This window comes from Grampus griseus, assembly GCF_964374135.1.
Source record: "Grampus griseus genome assembly, chromosome: 19".
In the NCBI taxonomy this organism is placed as follows: Eukaryota; Metazoa; Chordata; class Mammalia; order Artiodactyla; family Delphinidae; genus Grampus; species Grampus griseus.
Window position 1 is genome coordinate 10,274,886 of NC_139013.1, and position 22,453 is coordinate 10,297,338.

Below are 22,453 nucleotides of genomic sequence, written 5' to 3' on the forward strand. Positions count from 1 at the left end.
CGATGACGCCTTCCCCTTGAATAAAGTCTGCCTTTTGCTTTAACTGGTATCATTAAGTAGTTTTTTTCGTTAACAGTTAGAATATTATTTTTTTCTTTCACGATTCACCTATCCTTCGTGAATTTAATTGGTTCCTAAAAATTCTGCCAGCAAGCGCTGGGAAATGAAAAAAATGTTTCTATCAAAATTAAAAATTTTTTTTTATTGTGATAAAACCCACATACAATTTACCGTTTTAAAGTGTACAATTCAGCGACATTTAGTACGTTCACGATGTTGTGCAATCATCGCCGCTGTTTCCAGAACATCTTTACCGTGCTAAAGGAAACTTTGAACCCATTAAGCAGTCACTCCCCATTGTCCCAGGCCCTGGCAAACACTAATGTCTTTTCCGTCTCTATGGATTTTTTTTTTAATTGAAATATAGTTGATTTACAATGTTGTGTCAGTTTCTGTTGTACAGTAAGGTGATTATATATATGTATATACATATATATGCATATATATACATTCTTTTTTCTTTTTTAACATCTTTATTGGGGTATAATTGCTTTACAATGGTGTGTTAGTTTCTGCTTTATAGCAAAGTGAATCAGTTATACATATACATATGTTCCCATATCTCTTTGTCTCTATGGATTTGCCTATATTGGCTATTTCATATAAACGGAGTCATGCACGACGTAACCATGTGTGCCTGGCTTCTTTCATTTAACATCATGTTTCCAAGTTTGTAGTGTGGATCAGTACTCCATTCCGTTTCATGGCTGGATGATATTCTATTGCATGGATAGACCAGATTTTGTTGATCCATTCATCTATTGATGGACATTTTCGTTGTCTCCACGATTAGCTATTGTGAACGGTGCTGCCATGAGCGTTCGTGTACACATATGTATTTAAGTACCTGTTTTCAGTTCTTTTGGGTATCTGCCTAGGAGTGGAATTCCTGGGTCATTTCATCATTTTTTTAAATGAATTTTTATTTATTTTATTTTTGGCTGCATTGGGTCTTTGTTGCTTTGCATGGGCTTTTCTCTAATTGCGGTGAGCCGGGGCTACTCTTCGTTGCGGTGCGCGGGCTTCTCGTTGCGGTGGCTTCTCTTGTTGCGGAGCACGGGCTCTAGGCGTGCGGGCTCAGTCGTTGTGTCTCGCGGGCCCTAGAGCGCAGGCTCAGTAGTTGTGGCGCATGGGCTTAGTTGCTCCGCGGCATCTAAGCGCATGGGATCTTCCCGGACTGGGGCTCGAACCCGTGTCCCCTGCACTGGCAGGCGGATTCTTAACCACTGCGCCACCAGGGAAGTCCTCATCATTTTTTTAATAAGTTAGATTTCAGTAGCGCAGGCATTCTCACGCTGAGAAATCTGCAGTCCAGAGGTTTCTGGGGATCTCGCAGTAACTCAAAGCAGGATGGTATTGGTTTGGTTTGAGCCCCCGCTCCACTTACTCTGTGCAGAAGCAGCCGGGCATGGGGAGGGTTTGGGGCTCTCTAAGTCTCTCCACGATCTTCATCAGACCCTCTCCTCCCCATTCTCCAATGTGGATAAGTGTGGTTTTCTCAGTCTAATGTGAAGTTTACACAACATCTATACCAAAATTCTGGGTCCACTCTTGACTCTTGGCTCTGTGAAATCCACACATCTTCCCCCCCAGACAGGCTGTCATGTCCATCACTGGTAGGAACAGAGACCCATGACTTCTATGGGGGACCATTTGTCAGTGTCTGTCACAACGACAGGGGCTCTGCTCTTTGATCCAGCAATTCCACCTCCAGGGTGTGTCCCAATACACATGCAAGGTCATGCACTGCAACATGGTACTAATAGTAAAAGGGTGGAACCAACACAAATATCCATCCATAGGGGCCTGGTTGAAAAACTCATGGGCATTCCCCTGTGGAGGAGGGCCGTGTGGCTATAGAAAGGCTGAAGATGCTCTCTCTGAATTTCCAGAAAACTTCAGTAATAAAAGCAAGGTCAGAGCAGTGTGTATGAGATGTTACCTATTGTGGGGAAGAGAATATATATGTATATGTTTGTGCATCAATACACTTACCAGGAAGTAGTGCCACGGTTATCTGAGATGGAGCAGGGGCCCAGGGTAGAAGTGGCAGATAGAATAATGAGTCCCCAGAGATATCCAGGTCCTAATCCCTGGAACCTGTGAATATGTCCCCTTACATGGCAAAAGGGACTTTGCTGATGTGATTAAATTAGGGACCTTGAGATGGGGAGTTAATCTTGAATTGTCCAGGTGGGCCCTAAATGTCATCACAAGGGTCCTCATAGGGGAAAGAGGGAGGCAGGAAGGTCAAAGAAGGAAGAGGGCAATGTGATGGTGTAGCAGCGAGAGAAATAGTGATGTGATGCAGGGCCGTAAGCCAGGGAAGGCCGGCCGCCTTTAGAAGCTGGAAAGGCAAGGAAAGGGCCTCTCCCCTGGAGCCTCCAGAAGGAACCAGCCCTGCCGACACCTTGATCTCAGCCCCCTGAGACTCGCTTCAGAATTGTGGCCTCCAGAACTGTAAACAGATAATTTCGTGTTTTTTCAAGCCACCAAGTTTGTGGTAATACAATTCCCCTGTCTAAAGGGCACAGTTCAATGGTTTTTGGGTATATTACGTTATTAATTTTTAAAAGTTGGGGTAGCATAGAGATGACAAAAATGATCTTTGGTGTTAGTTGCAAAAAGATTACGACTTATTGAAGGCTCAGATGGTGGTTAGCATTTTTTAGCCATAAAGCATTTTAAAACTGAGGTGTGTACATTGTTTTTAGACATGATGCTATTGCACACTTAATAGACTACAGTATAGTGTAAACATAACTTTTTTTTTTTTCTGTTTAGCTGTGCCGCATGGCTTGTGCGATCTCAGTTGCCTGACCAGGGATGGAACCCGGGCCATGGCAGTGAAAGCGCTGAATGCTAACCGCTAGATGGGAATCAGGGAATTCCCATCATAACTTTTATACGCACTGGGAAACCAAAAAATCCGCGTGACTTGCTTATCACGATAGTCCGGAACTGACCCCGCGATATCTCCGAGGTATGCCTGTATTTTGTAGTTAAAAGAATTGAAAAAAGAGAGAGAGAGAGAGAAGTAAGACATGCTCTCCCCCTGGTGTCTGAGAACCCTGGGGATTCGTGTCCTTGGGGCCCTCTTGATCCAAGGTCTTCCCTCCACGCCTTTGGTTCTGTCTCACATGGTGACGGTCCATGCAAAACTCTGTCCCTCCTCAGTTCCCACAAAAGGTCCCCTCGCACACAGCCACTTGAGGTGTAATAAATAAACTTTAATGAGGTGTTTGGGGGCTAGGGACGGACAAGGGGTTTATGTGGCAGCAAGGCAACCAGTCTCCCTTTGTGTCCCTGACGCTGTGGAGCCCCACTAGCCTTGTCACCCCCTTACCACTCCCATGCTGCTGGGTCGCATCTCTTTCCCGTCCTTCTCTGTTCTGCCTTCTCCCATCTGCCTAGAGAGAAGCCCCAACCCTTCTCAATTTCTCTTGCAGAGTGGCTCATGCACTGCATTCTGCCCCAAGGTCTCTATCTCTCTAAGGTATTTTCTCCAACAGACAGTTTGAACTCTCTGTCACACTTGCAGTGTAGTGAACTGTAACCGTGTGTAAACAGCATTCCTGAGTTCTGTGACTCCTTACACGGAGTCACTCAACCTGAGGGTTGGTCTTGAGGACCCCTGAACTGTGTTGTGAGGCAGAGGGGACACTCTTGAGGTCTGGCACGGGAAGGGTGGCCGGTGTCTTTGGAGGGAGACGTCATCCATGGAGGTGGGGTGGGTGTCCAGCTGCGAGGCCCACTTCCTCACCAGCTCCAGTGAGGACTCTCTCTGTTCAGTCCCGATGCTGTCACCTCGTGCCCTCTGTCGGTGGATCCTGGGGAGAGCTGGCATTACAGCCAACAGCTGAATAGATGACATTCTGGAAGGGGGAATACACAACCTTTAGCCTCAGGCCCTTCCAAAACAATGCTTCCCGCTGAAGCCCAGCATGCAAAGAGCTGCAGGCCTGCGCCTCTCCCCGCCCCTGGAAGCCAGGGCAGCACTTCTCCAGGTGTGGTCATGAGTAGGGAGGGGAGGGACGGGGTGCCTATGAAAATTCAGGTCCCCAGGTGCCAGCACAGACCCACCAGACCACTCTCAGCGGGTGGAGCCCAGGAACCTGCAGTATGTGTGTATGTATGTATGTATGTATTTATTCATGCAGGCATGCGTGCCAGCCACACCGTGTGGCCTGTGGGATCTTAGTTCCCCGACCAGGGATTGAACCCGGGCCCTCGGCAATGAGAGCACGGAGTCCTAACCACTGGACCGCCAGGGAGTTCCTGGAACCTGCGTTTCAGCAAATCTTACGGGGATTCTGCCCAGCAGGAAGGGTTTGGGAACTGATGCTCGAGGCCTTTGAAGAAAAGATCCAGGACCTGACTCCTGAGGCCGTGCTGACTTTTGGTTAAGTGCTGCAGGTGCCCAGAGAGGCCTGGCCCCTCCTTGGGAAAGCCCACAGTGATTAATCTGTGGTTCATGCAGAATTCCCCCATACCCTTCTCAGCTCCATTACCACACCTACCCCATTAGCAGACGAGCTGCGCAGGTTCCAACCTGAGGAGACAGGAGGAGAAGTGGTCAGAAGTGAATGACAATGCTGGAAGGTATGGGAGGAAGGCACGTGTGGGTGACCAGGCCCCCTGAACTCTAAGTCCTGGCTCTGCTACTGATGTGGGGGAATCGCTTCCCCGAATGGTTTCTACGTGTATAAAACACAACTGGGGTATAGGCTTCATCTAGTTATTCATTCAGTTATTAAGTATACATAAATATTTACTGAGCGCAGGCTCTGGAACCAGATGGAAGGGTTCAAATCCCAGCTCTGTCCTTTAGCAGCTGTGTGACCATGGGTAATTGACTTAACCTCTCTGTGCCTCAGTTTCCTCAACCATCAAACAGGGATTTATTCAGCAAATAGAAAATGTCTACTTTGTGCCAGGTGCATTCTAGGTGCTGGGGATATGGATGTGGTGAGCAAAATAGACAAAAATCCCTCTTCTCATGGTGCCTATGGTAATAACAATAGGCGTATTAGTAATAGTGATAATAATCATAGCTTATATATACACCCAGTGTGTGGCTTACAGGGTGCCAAATGCTGCACTAAGTACTGTACCTATATTATAAGGTACAGTCAGTCCCATTTCACAGAGGAGGAAACTGAGTCATAGAGAGTAAGGCATTTGCCCATGGTGACGCAATGAAGCGGTAGAGTGTGGGCTTAGATACAGGTAATCTGGCTCTGGACGTCATGCGTTCAGCAAACACTTACTCAAATGCCTCTTTTGTGCCCGACCCTGTGGTAGGTGGTGCTGAGGACATAGCCATGGCCATGACACTTCTAGCTCTGCCCTCCTGGGGCTCCCAGTCCACTGGAGAGACAGACAAGTCCCCACACAGTGATGTCCCTGAGTGGGCAAGGCTGGGGTGGGGGAGCCCAGAGCAGGTGCTTGGCTCATTTCGGGAAAGATCAGGGAGGGCTTCCTGGAGGAGGGGGCCTCCCGCTGGGATGTGAGGAGGCCATTTTGTTTAGTGGTTGAAGGAACAAAGCTTTGTAGCCAACAGAACTGCCTTCTACTCTTGACTTTCCAGCTGTGTGCCAGCTGGCAGGTGACATCACCTCTCTGAGCAAACATTTCCTCATCTGTAAAATGGGCTTATAGCGGGACTCTCTTTGCAGGGTGGTTGTGAGCATTCAAGGGGGTTGTGCGCAGAAAGTGCCTGGCATGGAGAAAGTGCTCAGCAAAATGTAGCTCTTTTGATTACAGAATTAGCTGCAGGGCTTTGGCAGAGGGAGCTGTGCGGATGCTGCTCCAGGCAGCAGAACAGGCTTGCAAAGCCGTTGAGGTGAGAGAACATCAGATCCTTTTAGAGCTCGGGATGGGGCACCAGTTCCTGCCACCCCGCTCCTTTCCGTGAGAGCAGGGAGGGAGCCAGTCGTGAGCAAGACAGAGGGAAGAAAGCTGGGGTGGGGGTTAAATGTTATTCCACCCTCCATCCATCCGGCAGGAGCTCCTGCGTCACCTGGATTAAAAGCCAAATCCTTACTGTGGCCTTTGAGGATCTACAGGCGCTGCTCCCACTGTGTAAAATGAATCACTGATGCAATGAATCAAACTGCCTGGTCTCAGTGTCCTCGTCTGTCAAATGAGAGAACCTCATGGTATTGGGGTGAGGATTCAGTGAGAGGCTGCCACGTGGAAGGCTTAGTGCAGAGCCTGGCACATAGTAGGTGCTCAATTATGTTAGCTGTGGTGATGTTCATTTATGGCAGACAGGCGGGGGATGTTGCAAAAAAAGGGGACTCACGGGAGTTTCTGGATTTCCGGAAATAAATCAGGAGCCCCAGCAGGAGTAGACCAAACAGGATGGTAGTGAAAGTCAGGATGATAATGATCTCAGAGGACAAGCCCGAATGTGATGGCTCCCTGGGAAGTCCTGCAGGAAGAGAAGGAAGGAGAGATTTAAGATGAGAGACTTTGGGCTTTTTACCTGCCCCCAAAATATTACCCTTCGTTTTTTAAGGAAGCTACCACTCTGCTTCCCTCAGTCTATATGGTTTAGGTGGACTTGACCCCACCCTCTGGTTCCTAGGATGGGACTTTGACCTGGGCCTGGCCAATCAGAGCATTCCATTCTCCCTGGCTACTGTGATTGGTTCATGGGGGTGGGGGTGTTCTGTGACTTAAGTTGAGCCAATGAGAGCCAGCCCTGGGATTTTGGCTAGATTATTGAAAGTGGTGTATTCTTTCCCTTGGGATTTCTAAACTGGTGGGCTGTGAGCCTGTAGCTGCTGAGGACCATCTTACCTTCCTGAGGGGAAAGGCTGCCAGGGAATAAAGCCAGCATAGAGAAAAGCAGAGACAAGAGAGGTCAAGAAAAGTTCCTGGGTTACATAGTTGGAGCATCTGGATCTAACCATACCTGAAGGTGTCATTCCAATAACGTCCCATTTTTGCTTGGACTATTTTGAGTTGTGCTTCTATCAACTGCAAATGATAGAGTTCTGTCTAATACACTTGGAAAGGCCTTCCTGAGTCCATTGGGAAAAGGCATCACGCAACTACCCCAGCCTGGGTTTGCAGAGGGGCTGTGTCCAGGTGGCTATACAGTGGTTCCAATGGTACAGATGTTGAGTTAACAGAGGGTAAAGCTGATCCTGTTGAACCTTCCGTGAGGGGGCTTAGGGGAAGGATGGGAGCTAGAGAGCATTCTTGTGGCTGAGGGACTCGTTTAACCAGGGACCACCTCTAAACTCCTCCTTCAGAGGGAATCCTACCGCGATTTCCTCTTTTGATATTTCTGTTCTCCCCACCCAGGGGGCTTCTTACCTGTGACCAGGACGGTCACTTCTGCCTGGCCAGTCCCTAGGGCGTTGGTGACAAGGCAGATGAAAGTCGTGTTGATGGACTCGTCCACGGTATGGATCAGGAGCTGGGCGCCCTGGGCCACAACAGAGGGTGGCAGGGGTCCCATGATCCTAGGAGAGACAGATGGGTGAGGAAGTGGCCTCAGTTGGAGGCCTAGAATAACAGGTGATGGGGCACTCACTGTATGCCGGGAATACAGAAACCCTCACGCCATCTACAGTACAAGTTGAGAGCAAGCCTGGAGTTCTCCCAGCTCTGCCTCTCACACTCCCATCCAGCCAATTGGCAGATCCTGTCTGCCCCACCTTCAGAATCTAGCCTGAGTCTGACGACTCCTCAGGGCCTGAGCAGAGGCCCGAATGAGGTGAGGGTGAGCCGTGTGGGTACCGATGGGAAGAGCATTCCAGGCATAGGGAACAGCATATGTGAAGACCCTGAGGTGAGAGCATAACTGTAGTGTTTGAGGATCTACAAGGAGACCACTGTGGATATAGAGGTGAGAGCAAAGGACCACGGCCACCACCCTGGTCTGTTCCCCCTACTCCTGGGGGAACCTTCTCACTGGGCTCCCTATTTCCACCCCCACTCCCACCCCGCTCTGTCCCCCACTCAGCATCTGAGAGACCTTGTTAGAACTAAGTCAGCTCGGGGACTTCCCTGGTGGCGCAGTGGTTAAGAATCTGCCTGCCAGTGCAAGGGACACGGGTTCAAAGAAGCCCGAGCACCGCAACTAAGAGCAGCCCCCGCTCGCCGCAACTAGAGAAAGCCCGCGCGCACCAACGGAGACCCAATGCAGCCAAAAATAAATAAAATAAAAAAAATTATATATGTAAAAAAAGAACTAAGTCAGCCCAAGTCCCTCCTCTGTCCAGAGCCCTCCAGTAAAGGAAAATTCCTTAGCACGGGCACAGGTCCCACACAAGCTGGCGCCCTGATGCCACTGACCCCTTTGCTCTCGCCTCTATATACATGGTAGCCTATTTGTTGATCCTCGAACACTCCAGTTATGTTCCCACCTCAGGGTCTTCGCATATGCTGTTCCCTATGCCTGGAATGCCCTTCCCATCGGTACCCATACCGCCCACCCTCACCTCCTTCAGGCCTCTGTTCAGACGTCACCTTTGTAACGCCTTCCTTGGCTACCCTCTTTCAACTGCAGTGACCCCCTTCTCACCCTCCTCCTCTGCTTTATCTTTTCCATGGCATTTATCACCACCTGACACACTCTGTTCTTGACAACGTTATCTTGTTCACTTTTTAAAATTAAAAAAATATATTTTATTTTGGCCACGCCCTGAGGCTTGTGGGATCTTAGTCCCCCGACCAGGGATTGAACCCTGGGCCCCTGCAGTGAAAGCGCAGAATCCAAACCACTAGACCACCAGGGAATTCCCATGTTATCTTGTTCAATTGTTTCTCTCCGCCATCGGAATGGGAGCTCTGAGAGGGGAGGGAATTTGGTCTCTTTTATTTACCAAGGTTTGTGGGTCAGCAGCATCTGGCACACAGTGAGCAGTCAAGAAACACTGGTTTAATGGATGGAGGAGACGCAGGCATGGGTTTGGGCTGCAGAGCTGGCACGGAAACCCGGCTGTGTGGCTCGTGAGCCTGAATCATGGCGCTTTGGGGCAGGGAGGTTAACGGCCAGCCATCAATACCAATTGAAAACCTTCGCCCGGCAGTTCCTCTGGCTAACCGTTGAGACACGACTGTGGCTGCCCACAGAGATGGACAGACGGGCATGCTCACCACCATGGCATTTGCATAGTCGAAAACAGGAGAGCACCTCCGTGTCCCCATTTGGGATTGGTTAAATCATTGAAGGGCTCGTCTATGATGGAATCTGAGCACCATGAAGAAGGGGGCTGTGGGTATTTTGAAATGCATAGAAGATAAGGACTGTTGGCTAGATGGAGACAGAAATGGACTGATGGGCAGGAATGTGATAAAGAAGTACATGAAAATATCAGAGGGAGAGTCCACGTGGTGGGGTTTTGAGTGTTCACTGGAAAATTCTTACAACTTTTCTGTATGTGTGAAAAATTTCCTCATAAAGTGTTGGGGGAAAATAGATCTATGTGTCTTGACATGGAGAGGTGTTCATGAGATTGAGGAAATTTTTTTTTTTTTTTTTTTTTTTGCGGTACGCGGCCCTCTCACTTTTGTGGCCTCTCCCGTTGCGGAGCACAGGCTCCGGACGCGCAGGCTCAGCGGCCATGGCTCACGGGCCCAGCCGCTCCGCGGCATGTGGGATCTTCCCGGACCCGGGCACGAACCCGTGTCCCCTGCATCGGCAGGCGGACTCTCAACCACTGCGCCACCAGGGAAACCCGAGGAAAAATTTTAAATTGTACATACAGCACAGTTTTTGTTTAGAAATATTGGAAAAAAAGACGGGAAGGATATATAACAAAGGGTAACAGTGGAGGTGTTCTGGAGGTGACTGGGTACATGACTACAGATGCTGTTTTCTCCTTTTTACTCATAACCGTATTGTCTAAAGTTTCTACAATGCTAAGTTATTTTTGAAATAAGAAAAAAAGGCCCAATAAAAATTACATAAAACATGGGACTTCCTTGGTGGTGCATTGGATAAGACTCTGCACTCCCAGTGCAGGGGGTTTCGATCCGTGGTTGGGGAACTGGATCCCACATGCCGCAACTAAGAGTTCGCATGCCGCAACTAAGGAGCCCGTGTGCCGCAACTACGACCTGGAGCAAGCAAATAAATAAGTTTAAAAAAATTACATAAAACAATTTACCCCTTTGCCTTTATCTTCCCCCACTTGTAACCCCGGCCTCGGTATGAATTTGAGGAAATTTTCTCATTGCTCTGCCCGTCAGTCAAGAGAACGGGGGCGGGACAGTATTTGCTCTGTGAGAGGTGACTGGGCAGGTAACACGTGACGGCTGGGGAGGTGGCACAGCCCAGAGGTTGGGAGTGAGACGCCGATGGGAGGCTCACCTCTGTGCCCCACGGCTGTGTGCCCGGGCAGATGATGGCAGCTCCTGCGGCCGAGCTAATGTTTAATCCGGGCCTGGCCATAGTGCAGACTGTGCCTGGAGTGTGGGGGTCATGTGGCTTCAAGCTAAGTACAGCAGGCATGCCGTAAAGAGCAGGTGTGTCAGCACACCTGGACTAAAGCACCTCATAAACTCTGCACATGCAAGCCAGACATTTTCCTGGGGGCCTCCAGTTAACTGCTTGTTCTCTTTTTACTTTCCTGCCTACACCTTCCTCCCTCAGACCCAGGAGTCGAGGTCCCCAACCCCCTCATCTCTCAGGACCCAGGGAGCTGGGTTCCCAGCCCCTTCTCCCTCTGACCCAGGAACTCACGTGTTCCAGTCGTAGCCTGTGGGCTCTGGTTTGCTGCGGACATCACAGTGCAGGGAGGCCTCACTACGGCCGATGTACCAGTTGCCATCATAGCCGGATATGGAGACCTCGGGGGGGTCTGGGGGAAACAGATACACAGGCTCAGAGACAGAGAGCCTTCGGAGAGGCCTAAAGATAGTTGGGATTCATGTCACAACAGGAAAAGGGCCTTGGTGGGTTTTGGGGAACAGCTCAAGGTGGAGAGGCCTCCGAGGGGTCTGGGGAGATGGGTTCTACCCCCCGGCTCCGAGAACAGAAGTCTGGGAGTCCTCAGCAGGGTGCCAGGAGGTGGGGCACAGAGAGGGCTTCTCAGGACCTGCTTCTCTCTACTGGTTTTCCTGGGTAAAGCCAGATCCTGGTATGCCTGGGCTGTCCTGTGAGAAGAGGCCTCCTTGGCGCTCATAATACACAGGAGTATATTCAAGGCTCTGATAAGTCCTGCAGGAAAGAATCCTGGAGGACCCTGTTTCAGCCTGCTGCTTATCCAACTCAAATGTGATCGACGGGAGATTTTCAAAGTCCCCCGAGGGAAGGCCAATGAGATAGGGTGTTTGTGTGTGTGTGAGGTGGGGGGGGATGCTGAGGGAATCAGTACAGCACCTACTGGGGAGGGAGTATTCGGTATAGACAGTGATGGGAGGACACAGCCCATAGACGAGCCAGTGTAGACAACAGTGGGCTAGAGAGAAGTATAGACTACACTGGAGCCAGTGTAGACCTCTCTCCAGGGGATCCATTGTAGACAATGTTGTGGGTCGGTGTGAGAGAGTGCCTGGGAGAACCCGTGTAGAAAACGCAGGCTTCCAGTGCAGCAGTGGTCACGGGCACCTCTCTAGACAACACAGGGAACAGTGCCAGCTCCCCACAGCTGGTGGCCTACATGAGTGGTGTAGACAGTGAGGGCAGCGCTGTCTGGGGCCCAGAGGAGCCAGTGTAGATGGTTGGTAAGGCAGGGTAGAAACGGGCAAGGGAGTTGGTGTAGATGGTGGGGAACTGGTGTGGCCGTGTGCACAAGGCCAGTGTGGCCAGTTGCCCAGGGAAGCAGGTGTCGGCACTGTGTGTAGACTGGCCTCAGAGGAGCCCACGTGGGGCGTCCGTGTAGGCAGTGGCCGGGGTAGACAATCGGGGAGCAGTGTGGACTGTGGCCTGAGAAGCTGGTATAGGGCTTTCCTGGCAGCCCAGTGGTTAAGACTCTGTGCTTCCACTGTAGGGGGCACGGGTTCAATCCCTGGTCGGGGAACTAAGATCCCGCAGGCCCCGTGGTGCAGCCAAAGGAAAAGAAAGAAGAAGCTGGTGTAGACAGTGAAGGACAGTGCCGTGTACGGCCCGGGGGGGCCGGTGTAGGCGATGTGCGGACGGGGGGAGGCAGTAATCAGGGAAGCCAGTGAGGATGATGGGGGTGAGGTTGGAAGTGGCCTGGTGGGGTGGGGGGTCAGTGTAGACAACGGTGGGGGAGGGTAGAGACAGCCCGCAGACCCTCCTGTCATTGCTCACACTTGGGTCCACTCACAGGGCACGCTGAGGGTCATGGGCAGTACCACCCGCTCCTCGAAGCTCTCGTGCTCCACTCTGCAAGTGACATTCTTGCCATCCACATGGCTGGAAGGTATTAAGGTTAAGAGACTGATGACGGTGACAGTGCCGGGCAGGGGCCCTGGCACCTGGCTTGTATTGGCCATCTTGTCGAGGGGCGGGGACCAGGAGATGCGGGCGGGTGGGCGACCCCCCGTGGAGATGCAGTGGGCCACGGGCACAGGCTCCAGGCTGAGCTGGCTGCGCGGGACCTCCCGGGTCTCAGCCTTGTTCTGAGGCTGGGCTGGGGGGAAGAAGCAAAAGGGACGGGTCACTCCTCACCTGCAGTCATTCAACAAACATCTCAGCAGCAGAGGAGGGCGGCTCATTGAGGGGACAGGATGCGGCCAGGTTCAAATCCCAGCTCTGCCCCTGAGCAGTAGGGTGGCCTTGGGCAAGTCCATGCCTCAGTTTCCTTGTCTGTCAACTGGGTGTAATGAGAGGATCGCTGGTGATGAGAATTTGCAGGTAAAGCTCTTAAAATGGTACTTGGCGTGTAGTAAGTGCTCAATATATGTTATTATTATTGGTAATTGGACACATTGCCTGGCTCTGTGATGGGCAGTGTTGAGGACCCAGCAACGACCGAGACAACCCCACCCCTGCCTTCATGGGGTGGACTTTCCAAGGTGAAGACAGACGTCCCGAGGCAGTGAGGACTCAGAGTGGGCAAGGCTGGGATGGGGGAGCCCAGAAGGGGTGCCTGAATCTGGGGGGCGGGGTTACGGAGGGCTTCATGGAGGAGAGGGAGGGATGAGCCGTGCCCTGGAGGTTCAGAGGGAAAGTGACTGGCTCAGGGTTACACAGGTGTCAGCGACAGAGCTGGACCTCCCCACAAGGTCTGTCTGACTCCAAAACTACCTTGACCATTTCTTTTTTTTTTTTTTTTTTTTGTGGTACGTGGGCCTCTCAATGCTGTGGCCTCTCCCGTTGCGGAGCACAGGCTCCGGACACGCAGGCTCAGCGGCCATGGCTCACGGGCCCAGCCGCTCCGCGGCATGTGGGATCTTCCCGGACCGGGGCACGAACCTGTGTCCCCTGTATCGGCAGGCGGACTCTCAACCACTGCGCCACCAGGGAAGCCCCTACCTTGACCATTTCTTAATCATCCTGGTGATTCCAAGACCTGGGGTTTCACTTGGTTCCTTTCGCCTCAGTACCTGTGTTCTTGTTACTGAAGATTTCTCTTTGACTCATTGGTTCTGTTTTACCCTCATCCTAAATCATAAGACCTGAAGTCCCAAGTTTTCTGAAATGACGACAGTTGCCTTTGGTTGGGTACTGTGTGCCAGGCACTGTTCCAAGCACTTAATCTTTCCTGAGTCATTCATGCAAGGCCTGGGACAGTTCCTGGCACATAAGCAGAAAAGAGACGTCAGCTCTTATTCAACCTCATAGCGGATCTCCATTTCACAGATGAGGAAATGAGGCACAGAGACTTTGTACTCAGCTGTCAAGAGGAGGGCCTGTCATGTTTTCCCTGGTGCTCATAAAAATGAACACATGGGGGGCTTCCCTGGTGGCGCCTGCCGATGCGGGGAACACGGGTTCATGACCCGGTTCCGGAGGACCCCACATGCCGCGGAGCGGCTGGGCCCGTGAGCCATGGCCACAGAGCCTGCACATCCGGAGCCCGTGCTCCACAGCGGGAGAGGCCACAGCAGTGAGAGGCCTGCGTACCGCAAAAAAAAAAAAAAAAAATGAACACATGGTTCCATGACAGTGCCAAGGATGTCCCGCCACCCCGCCCCACTGGGTATCAGAATCCCCTCCTCCCAGTCTGTCTATTTCAGCTCTCCCTTCCTCACCAAAGGAAGTAACAATAACTGACCCCCTATCACCAGCTCACAGAGGCCTCTGCTCTAAGCAGTTCACCTGGATAAACTCCCGGGACCCTCAGGACAGCTTTCTGAAGGCACTGTTTTTACTAAGCCTATTTTACAGATGAGGAAAGGAGGTTCCCAAGCTGGTAGCGGCTTTTCCGCTTTCCAGGGCCCTTCCTGTCCCCACCCCTTTCTTGCACCAGCCACTCCCCCCCTTCCCGCTCCCCAGCACCCCATCCCCTCCATCCCCTCCATCCCCTCCATCCCCTCGGCCCTCAGTCTCCAAGATCTTACTTCCCAGCATCTCTAGTACTCTCTTTTGGTCCTCCAGCCCCTCCCCTCTCTAATCTCCCCTTCTGCATCCCTGCCCCACCATTGCCCGACCTCCTTCTTTTGTCCCCACGGAATCTCTAATTGGGAGGGACTCTCCCTCCCTCCTGGGCCCTTCCCTCTCTTTGCTTACCTCCCTACCCCGCCCCACACCCCTCCCTTTCGGCCCCCCTCCAACCGGCTCACCGAGCACCCGGAGCCAGGTTCGGGCGCTCCTGTCGCCGTTGGGGAACGTGGCGAACTGGCAGGTGTAATTGCCTTCATCTTCGGCGCGCAACCCCCGCACGGCCAGCGATGCGTCTCGCAGCTCCTCGCCTGGCCTGGCGGCCACGAACTCCAACCGGCCGGGCTCCGGGAAGCTGGGGCCCTGGGTGGGGTGGAAGACCGCCACGCTGCGGGAGGCCTCCGCCAGCTTCTGCCGAGTCCAGGTCACCTGCGTCACCGTCACGTTGTGCCCCAGCGGCTGCAGTTTGCACGGCAGCTCTGTGGTGTCGCCCAGGAAGCCGCGCACCTGGGCTGGGGCCAGCACTCCGATTGTCTCGGTCCCTGCGGGGAAACGCGGGGCGAGTCACACCCGGGTGTCCCTGACCTGGATGGGGAGAGGCGCCTGGGAGGTCGCTCACCTGGGTCTTGGAGCCCCTTAGTTGGGAGTGTGTGTGGGGAGGAGGAGGGAGGTGGGGAGGGTCAGTCCGGATCCAGGGATGAGGGTAGGGCGGCTGGACTGGGTCTGCAACCTGGTCGCTCCCGTTCAGTCGGGCTGTTAGTACCGTATTTCCTCTATCTCAGCATTATCACTTTTTAAAATTGTGGTCAATATTGTGGATAAAAAATTAAAATTGCCACTTAAACCATTTTAAAGTACAGTTCAGTGGCAGGAAGTACATTCACGATGTTGTGCAACCACCACAAACTTTTTCATCACCCCAAGTCATCAAATTTAAGATGTCATTTACAGCACGAACCGTCCTCAGTGGTTAGAGCGTCCTGGATTTAGAGGTGTGGAAAGGGGAAGAAACTCTAGGTCTTAGAGTACATGAAATAAAGTATTACTGCTCTTACTCTGTGCGGACTCAGGTTGGGAAAATGTTTGTAGGGGATCCTAGCACAAGAAGGGAGGTGATCATAGCCCCAGCATTTTGGATCCCCTCAGATCTCTGCTGTGAGGCTTCCGGCAGTTTCCTTAATCTCTCTGATCCTTTTCCCTAGTTTGTAAAATGGGACTAAGAACAGTTAACATTCATGGGTTGCTTACAAAGATCGGGGCTGTTCTGAGCACTTTACACATCTCCCAGCATTCAGGCCTTAAACAGCTCCTTGAGGTAAGCACTACCGTCAGCCCCACTTTAGAGGGAAAGCAAGGCACAGAGTCTTGTGCTCCAGGTCACACAGAGCACAAGTGGCAGAGGTGGATTTGAACCTGGGCCATCTACAATTAAGACCCCTGATCTCTCATCCACCAGGCTCCAGATGAAAATCTTTCTGCCCAGGGCCCCCTGCACACAGTAGGTCCTCAATATGTGTTGGCTTTGATCGATATCAAGAAACACAATGCTGTGCGTCCTTATTAATAATAATAAGGATAAGAACAAGGTGAGAAGGAGTCACGTGCTTTGACTCTCAGTCCTGCTACTCACTAGCTGTGGCCTCTGTGCTGCTGGTTTCACTCCTCTGAGCCTCAGTCTCCTCATCTGTAAAATGGGGGTGGTTATAGCTTAAGAGGGTGTTGGGAGGACTAAATGAGGAAATTTATGTAAAGGGATTAGATATGCCAAGCACCCTATACAGGGGAATATTATAATTATTGTTATGAGGAAGAGGAGGCTGGGAGGTAGTGGACTGGGGTGCTTGGAGTGTGCTGTGTTGAGGGAGGGCACGGTCTGGACACGAGGGGATTGTGGAGCGGTGAGCATGCTAGTCTGGCTTCGAATGCCAGGTCCACCGTGGACACGCTGTGCAGCTCTGGGCAAGTGAGTCTCCTTCTCTGATGAGTCTCCTGGGAACCCCCTTGTTTATGAGCTGCCGACTTAGGCTTCATGGGTGAAAAGAAAACACCCAGGCTTTCAGCAAATTGTCTCTCTGAGAATGACATGTCACCCTTCCAGAAAGCCTTCCACTCTGCCTTCTGTCTGCATCCTCCATGCCCTGGGTCCAAAATCCTGGCTCTAGCAATGACATCCTGATGTGGCTCACCTCTTTTCTTTGGTTTTTCTCCCTCCATGAGGCAAGACCACTCTGGGCAAGTGAGTCTCCTTCTCCTTCTCTTGATGGCAAGACCGCTATGAGGATGAAACTGGATGAAGTGGCCTTTCTCTGGCTTTGTACTGAGTAATAGCTAGGCCCGAGCTCCACTGTGTGCCAGGCACTGGGCTGCTCCCTTAGGTGAGGCCTCCTCCAACCCTCTCCAAGGGCCCATGAGATCCACACTGGGAGCACCAGTAGTTTCATCCCCATTGGTCAGAGGGGGCACGAGAGCCTTGCAGGTTCAAGCTACTTGCCTAAGCTAACCAGCGAGTGAGGGGCAGAGCCTGGCTTGAGACCTTTGGGGACATGGCCAGACTCTGGTTTCCCCAAGCCTGCATTCAGTGTTGTTACTGTTCACCTGAATTATCGTTATAATTATTGTCCTTCTCCAGTGCATCTGACCTAGCTCAGCATCTTCCCAAGACACGGTTTTACTAGGTAGGTAGAATTCCACCCCCTGCCCCGTCCCCAACACACATTTTATGGAAACAGAGAGCTTAGGTCACTTTCCTGAGCTCACACATGTATTAAACGCCGAAAGCTATTTTGAGCCCACCGCCGTCTGACATCAGTGCTGTCTCCCCAGTAACTTGGAAGGCTGCCCATAGTAGGAACTCTATAATAAACGTGTGTGAGACGAATGCATGCATGAAGGAACGGCCGTGTCCTTAGAGTCAGACATGTGGGGTCCAACGGCAACGGGGTTATGTGCCGCTGCTCCCTCCCCCCGCATCAAGCATCCTCTGTCATTGTCAGCGGGTTATTGGGGGCTGGGGAGAAGGGTCCGCTTGTAGCGAGCTGGGTCAAGAGGTGTGGTGCCCGGGCGTGCGTGAGTCGCCTTCCGTCTTATTTTTTCCCCCGGAGGCTGGCCCGCCCTGCCCTTCAGAAATCTCCCAAGGTCCGGTGGCTTTCCAGGAAGCCGCCAGGAGAGTCCGCCCCGGCCCGGCGTTTCTCCATCCCTGGGGCGGAGGGGAGCACAAAGCGAAGGGCGGTGCGCTCTGCCTTGGGGAGCCCAGGGGGCCGGGCCCAGGCAGGTGGGGAGGGAGAGGGGGAGCAGGGGCCGCTCGACCGCGTGGGGTCACTCACCGGCTCCCGAGGGCGCCCGGGACAGCGACAGCAGGGACAGCAGCAGCAGCGGCGGCCAAGCTAAGGAAGCGGCTTGGGCCATGCTGGGCGCGCCGCCGCCTCCTCCGCTCGCCCTGCCAGTCGCGCGGCCGCCGCAGGTCCTGGCCAGGAATCCTGGCGTCACTCAGCCGCCGAAGCCTAGGGGAGGGAAGGGGGAAGTTCTACCCCTTCCCTCCTCAGACTTGCAGCGGGGAAGAAGTAGAGAAGAAGTAGAACTGGGCTCCCGGGTCCCCGCCCGCTCCCGGGGCTCCCGCCGAGGCTCCGGTACTGCCCCTCCCTCCGCGCCTGCGCTGACACTTGTCACTAGGGCAACATCACTAGGAGGTGGGTTCTGATTCGAGGAAGCTTCGATATAAGGATCCCCATGTGACAGGCGAGGAAACTGAGGCCCGCAGAGAGGTTCAGCGACTTTCTAAAGTTCAAGATTGGCGAGGGACAGAGCAGAGATTCGAGTCTATAATCAGGACAGATCCTGAGTTCCTAAGCTCAAAAGCTTAAATCCCCTGGGTTCTTGTTGGGCAAGTTGCTTCTCCTCCTGAGGCCTCAGTTTTCTCATCTGAAAAATGAACAGGATAACAGCACTCACCTCACGGGAGGGTTTGTAAGACTTAACTGCTTAGCCCAATTCCTGGTATATCGTTTGTACTCAATAAACAGCTATCACAATGACAACAACTGTTGCTTTACAGTTATCGTCAAATAATAGTGCTGGTGAGAATGACGGCTCATTCATTTTTCATTCCATAGATATTGAACCAGGCAGCATTCCAGGCACAGGGGATGCAACAGAAAATAAAACAGACAAAAATCCCTGCCTTCACGAAGCCCACCTTCTGTCGGAGGGAAACAGACCATTAACAGACCGATACACAGACCAGCATCATGTCTAGAGGTGATGATGGTTAGGGAGCAACATATAGAAGAGAGAGAGATGAGAGACACCAAGACAGAGACAGAGGAATGAGAGAGGAATGGAGATAAACACACTCAGAGATGGCCCCTGGGAGATGGGGAGAGAGAAAGAGAAAAGACACAAAGATAGAGACACAAGACAGTTAGTGAGACGGGAGAGAATCGAGAGGCGACAGAGAGACCCAGAGAGCCCTATGCTGATACAGAGCTTGGGAGACTTGCTGGTCCCCAGCCCTGTTCATCCCAGTCATGATCCCCACTTGGCCCACTAGCAGCTCTGACCCTTGTTCTGTGACATCCCCATATCTTTCTAGAAAATTCCCCCTTTGGACTTTGGCCAGTTTGGAGGGTTCTGTTCCCTGCTGCCCTCTCTGACTTGGCCCCAGAGCCCACTCCTGGCACACAGCTGTGGGTGGGTGGCTCTGATGCATGGTGTCTCTCACTCTGCATGTATGTAGGTGAATTTCTGAATGGAAATGTGGGAGCTGGTCTCTGGGAAATCTCTGTATTTTCTGGCACTCTTGTTCTGGGCCTCTGAGTTATTTCCAAATTGGGAAATTGTGGCCGCTGCTATGCTTCTCCCCTGGACCGTGATGTCACCTCTGGGGTTCCCCCTTCTCCCAGGGCTCCCAGCCACGCTTACTGTGGTTGCAGCAGCCTCCTCTCTGACTCTGGATGGTCAGAGGCTTCCCTCTTTCACCCCTGCCAATGTTTGGACTTCAGATTTGGGGCCCACCTCACCCCATATTCTGCCTCTTCCCCACTGGACATCTGACTTCTCGGTGACAGGAGTGGGGCCTCTGTCTGAAATCAAATCATTAGAGCCTTGGTCCTGAACAATCCCACGCAATGCAGATGATACAGCCTCCGTTACTGAAGCTCAAAATTGGGGGCGGGGCTGAGGGTCAGGGATGCGGTGAAGGTTAGGGATGAACTCAAAGAGGGGGACAAGAAAAGGGAGGTTCTCAGGGATAAGATGTGGTGAGTGTCAGTAGGAGGGGGAGGGCCTTTGGTGACTGGTATTCCTGGGGAAAAACCCCTTGAGTCAATAAATACTTGGGAAGGCCAAAAGGCCCAGGCTGTCAAAATTGCTGAATTAAATAAAAAGTCTTGCTGCAGGTCTGGGTGAGGCTGGGTGAGGACGTGACGGAGGGAGATGGGTGCCAGCTGGAATGGGTGGGTTGAGTTAAGGAGGTGTCTGGTTCCCCTGACAGCCCCTCTGCTGGCTCCTTTCCACCTCTGAGCCCTGAGGGGTGGTCTGGGGTCTCACTGAAACCACCCTCCTCTGGTTCCCACAGCTCCCTGGGCTCCGCCACCATGGCCCTTTGCTCTTCGTATTCATTCAATGAATACATATTTATTGAGCAGCTACTATGTGCTTGGCCCTGTCCTAAGTGCTGAAGATACAGTAGTGAGCAAGAGACAAAGTTCCTGTCTTCCTGGAGGTACCATGCTGGATGGGAGTTGGGAAGAGAAAGATAATAAAAAAGTAGACAGGTACTCTGTATACCAGGGGATGATAAAAGCTATGAAGGAAAATAAGACACGGTAAGGAGACAAGGAAGAATTTCTCCAATATTCCTCCTTTGTGGCTGCCCAACACTTTTGACTCTACTCCCTCCAGCTTCCCCTGCATGTCCCTCCTTCCCAAGGCAGAAACAAACAAACAAACCAAAAAACCCTCACAGCTTTAGTGTTTCTTTCAGCTGGTACAAGCCTGTGAACTAGGTGTCACCAATTGACTTGCATTTGGAGGGGACAACACAAGCCAGTTCTGAGCAGATGTTTTAAAGTTATGGCCTGGCTCATCCATTGTTCTTCTTCTTTGGTTCCCATAACTACCTGTCCCAGATGGGGCTGCTCCTTCAGCCATGGTCCCAGGACAAAGAATATGTGTGAAGAAGAGACACAGCTGACCTGCTGTCAATGTGTAACATGAGTGAGAAGTTGATGAGCAAATCATCAAGATTTAGGGGTTGTTTGTTATTGCAGCAAAATCCAGTGAAGGCTGACTGATAGAAAAGTCATCTCTGAGATGGGGTGTTGAAACCCAAATGAAGTCAGCTCCATGATTTCCTGGGGATAAAGTATTTCAGACACAGGAAGAAGCAAGTGCAAAGGCCCTGAGGCACAAACCTGCTTGCTGACTTGACAAAGGGGCTGGTGTGGCTGGAGTAGGAAGAGTAATGGGAAGTATGAGGAACAGTTCAGAGAGGTAGGAAGAAGTCAGATGTTATGAGACTTAGTGGGCCATGGTAAGACGTTGATATTTTATGGAGGTGGGAAGACCTTGGAGGGTTTTGAGCTGATTTGATCACACTTGTGTTTTATCTTCCCGGACTGGGCTGGAACCCGCGTCCCCTGCACTGGCAGGCAGATTCTTAACCACTGCGCCACCAGGGAAGTCCCCAGACTTGTGTTTTAACAGGATCCCTCTGGCTGCCCTGTGGGGAACAGGTTGTAGTGGGTGACAGGTTGAAGCCAGTGGGGAAGTGACGGCAATGGTCCAGGTGGGAGGTGATGGAGGATCATTGCTGGGTGGTGGAAGGGGAGGTGAGACGAAGCGGTTGGATTTGAATGTAATTTGAAGGTAGAGACCCAGGGAAGGAAAGAAATCATAAAGATCAGAGCAGAAATAAATGAAATAGAAACAAAGAAAACAATAGCAAAGATCAATAAAACTAAAAGCTGGTTCTTTGAGAAGATAAACAAAATTGATAAACCATTAGCCAGACTCCTCAAGAAAAAGAGGGAGAGGACTCAAATCATTAAAATTAGAAATGAAAGAGAAGAAGTTACAACAGACACTGCAGAAACACAAAGCATCCTAAGAGACTACTACAAGCAACTCTATGCCAATAAAATGGACAACCTGGAAGAAATGGACAAATTCTTAGAAAGGTATAACCTTCCAAGACTGAACCAGGAAGAAGCAGAAAATATGAACGGACCAATCACAAATAATGAAATTGAAACTGTGATTAATTTCCGCACCCAAAAGAATCACCTGGAAGCTTGTATAATCAAGCAAATATGAATAGATTTCTTTAGTCTTCCCTCCCACATAGAAAAAAAATAAATAGTAGCATTGTTCTGCCTCCTCCAGCTTTTTACCTGCTTTTATGTCTTTCTACACAAGGACATAGCAAGCTGCCTCATTCATTTATTCATTCATTGGTTTATTTGTTCATTCATTCACAGCTGTACAGCGTTCCATTGCATGAACACGCCATAAACTTTGAACCTGTCCTCAGTGGATGGGCCTTTCAGGTGTTTCCAACTCTTTTCATTTGCAAACATCCTGCCTGGAGTAACTGTGTCCACGCCATTTCCCATGCGTGTGACTGTATCAGTTCCATAGGTTCCTAGAAGCTGATTTGCTGGGTCAGAGGGCATGTGCACTTGTGGTTTTGGAGGATGTTGACAAATTGTCATCCCCTACTCTTGCCAGCCAGTGTTTCCTACCCATGGATGCACACGGTAGTGAACTGAAGCTTTTAAAATTTCAGATGTGGGGACTTCCCTGGTGGCGCAGTGGTTAAGAATCTGCCAATGCAGGGGACGTGGGTTCGATCCCTGGGCTGGGAGGATCCCACGTGCCGCGGAGCAGCTAAGCCCGGGCGACACAGCTACTGAGCCTGCGCTC

General features: G+C 51.5%; 1 protein-coding gene across 1 annotated transcript; it reads right to left on the reverse strand.

Moving 5' to 3' along the window:
* Positions 1-3,282: 3,282 nt before the first annotated feature.
* Positions 3,283-18,145, reverse strand: PVR (PVR cell adhesion molecule). Its single transcript, XM_082677340.1, has 8 exons — positions 17,857-18,145; positions 14,716-15,075; positions 12,315-12,620; positions 10,766-10,883; positions 7,390-7,538; positions 6,368-6,496; positions 4,581-4,612; positions 3,283-3,935 (listed from the first exon to the last, which is right to left on the reverse strand). Exons 1-8 carry the CDS (start codon positions 17,936-17,938, stop codon positions 3,864-3,866), a joined length of 1,248 nt encoding a protein of 415 aa, XP_082533466.1. The 5' UTR covers positions 17,939-18,145; the 3' UTR covers positions 3,283-3,863.
* Positions 18,146-22,453: the final 4,308 nt, after the last annotated feature.

Excerpts from the sequence above, each read along its gene's own strand:
- PVR (XM_082677340.1), bottom strand. The coding sequence starts at position 17,938 with ATGGCCCAAGCCGCTTCCTTAGCTTGGCCGCCGCTGCTGCTGCTGTCC. Across the intron at positions 10,884-12,314 it reads CATGACCCTCAGCGTGCCCT|ACCCCCCCGAGGTCTCCATA; the intron begins GTGAGTGGACCC and ends TGTTTCCCCCAG. Across the intron at positions 4,613-6,367 it reads CCGGAAATCCAGAAACTCCC|GTTGGAACCTGCGCAGCTCG; the intron begins GTGAGTCCCCTT and ends CTGTCTCCTCAG.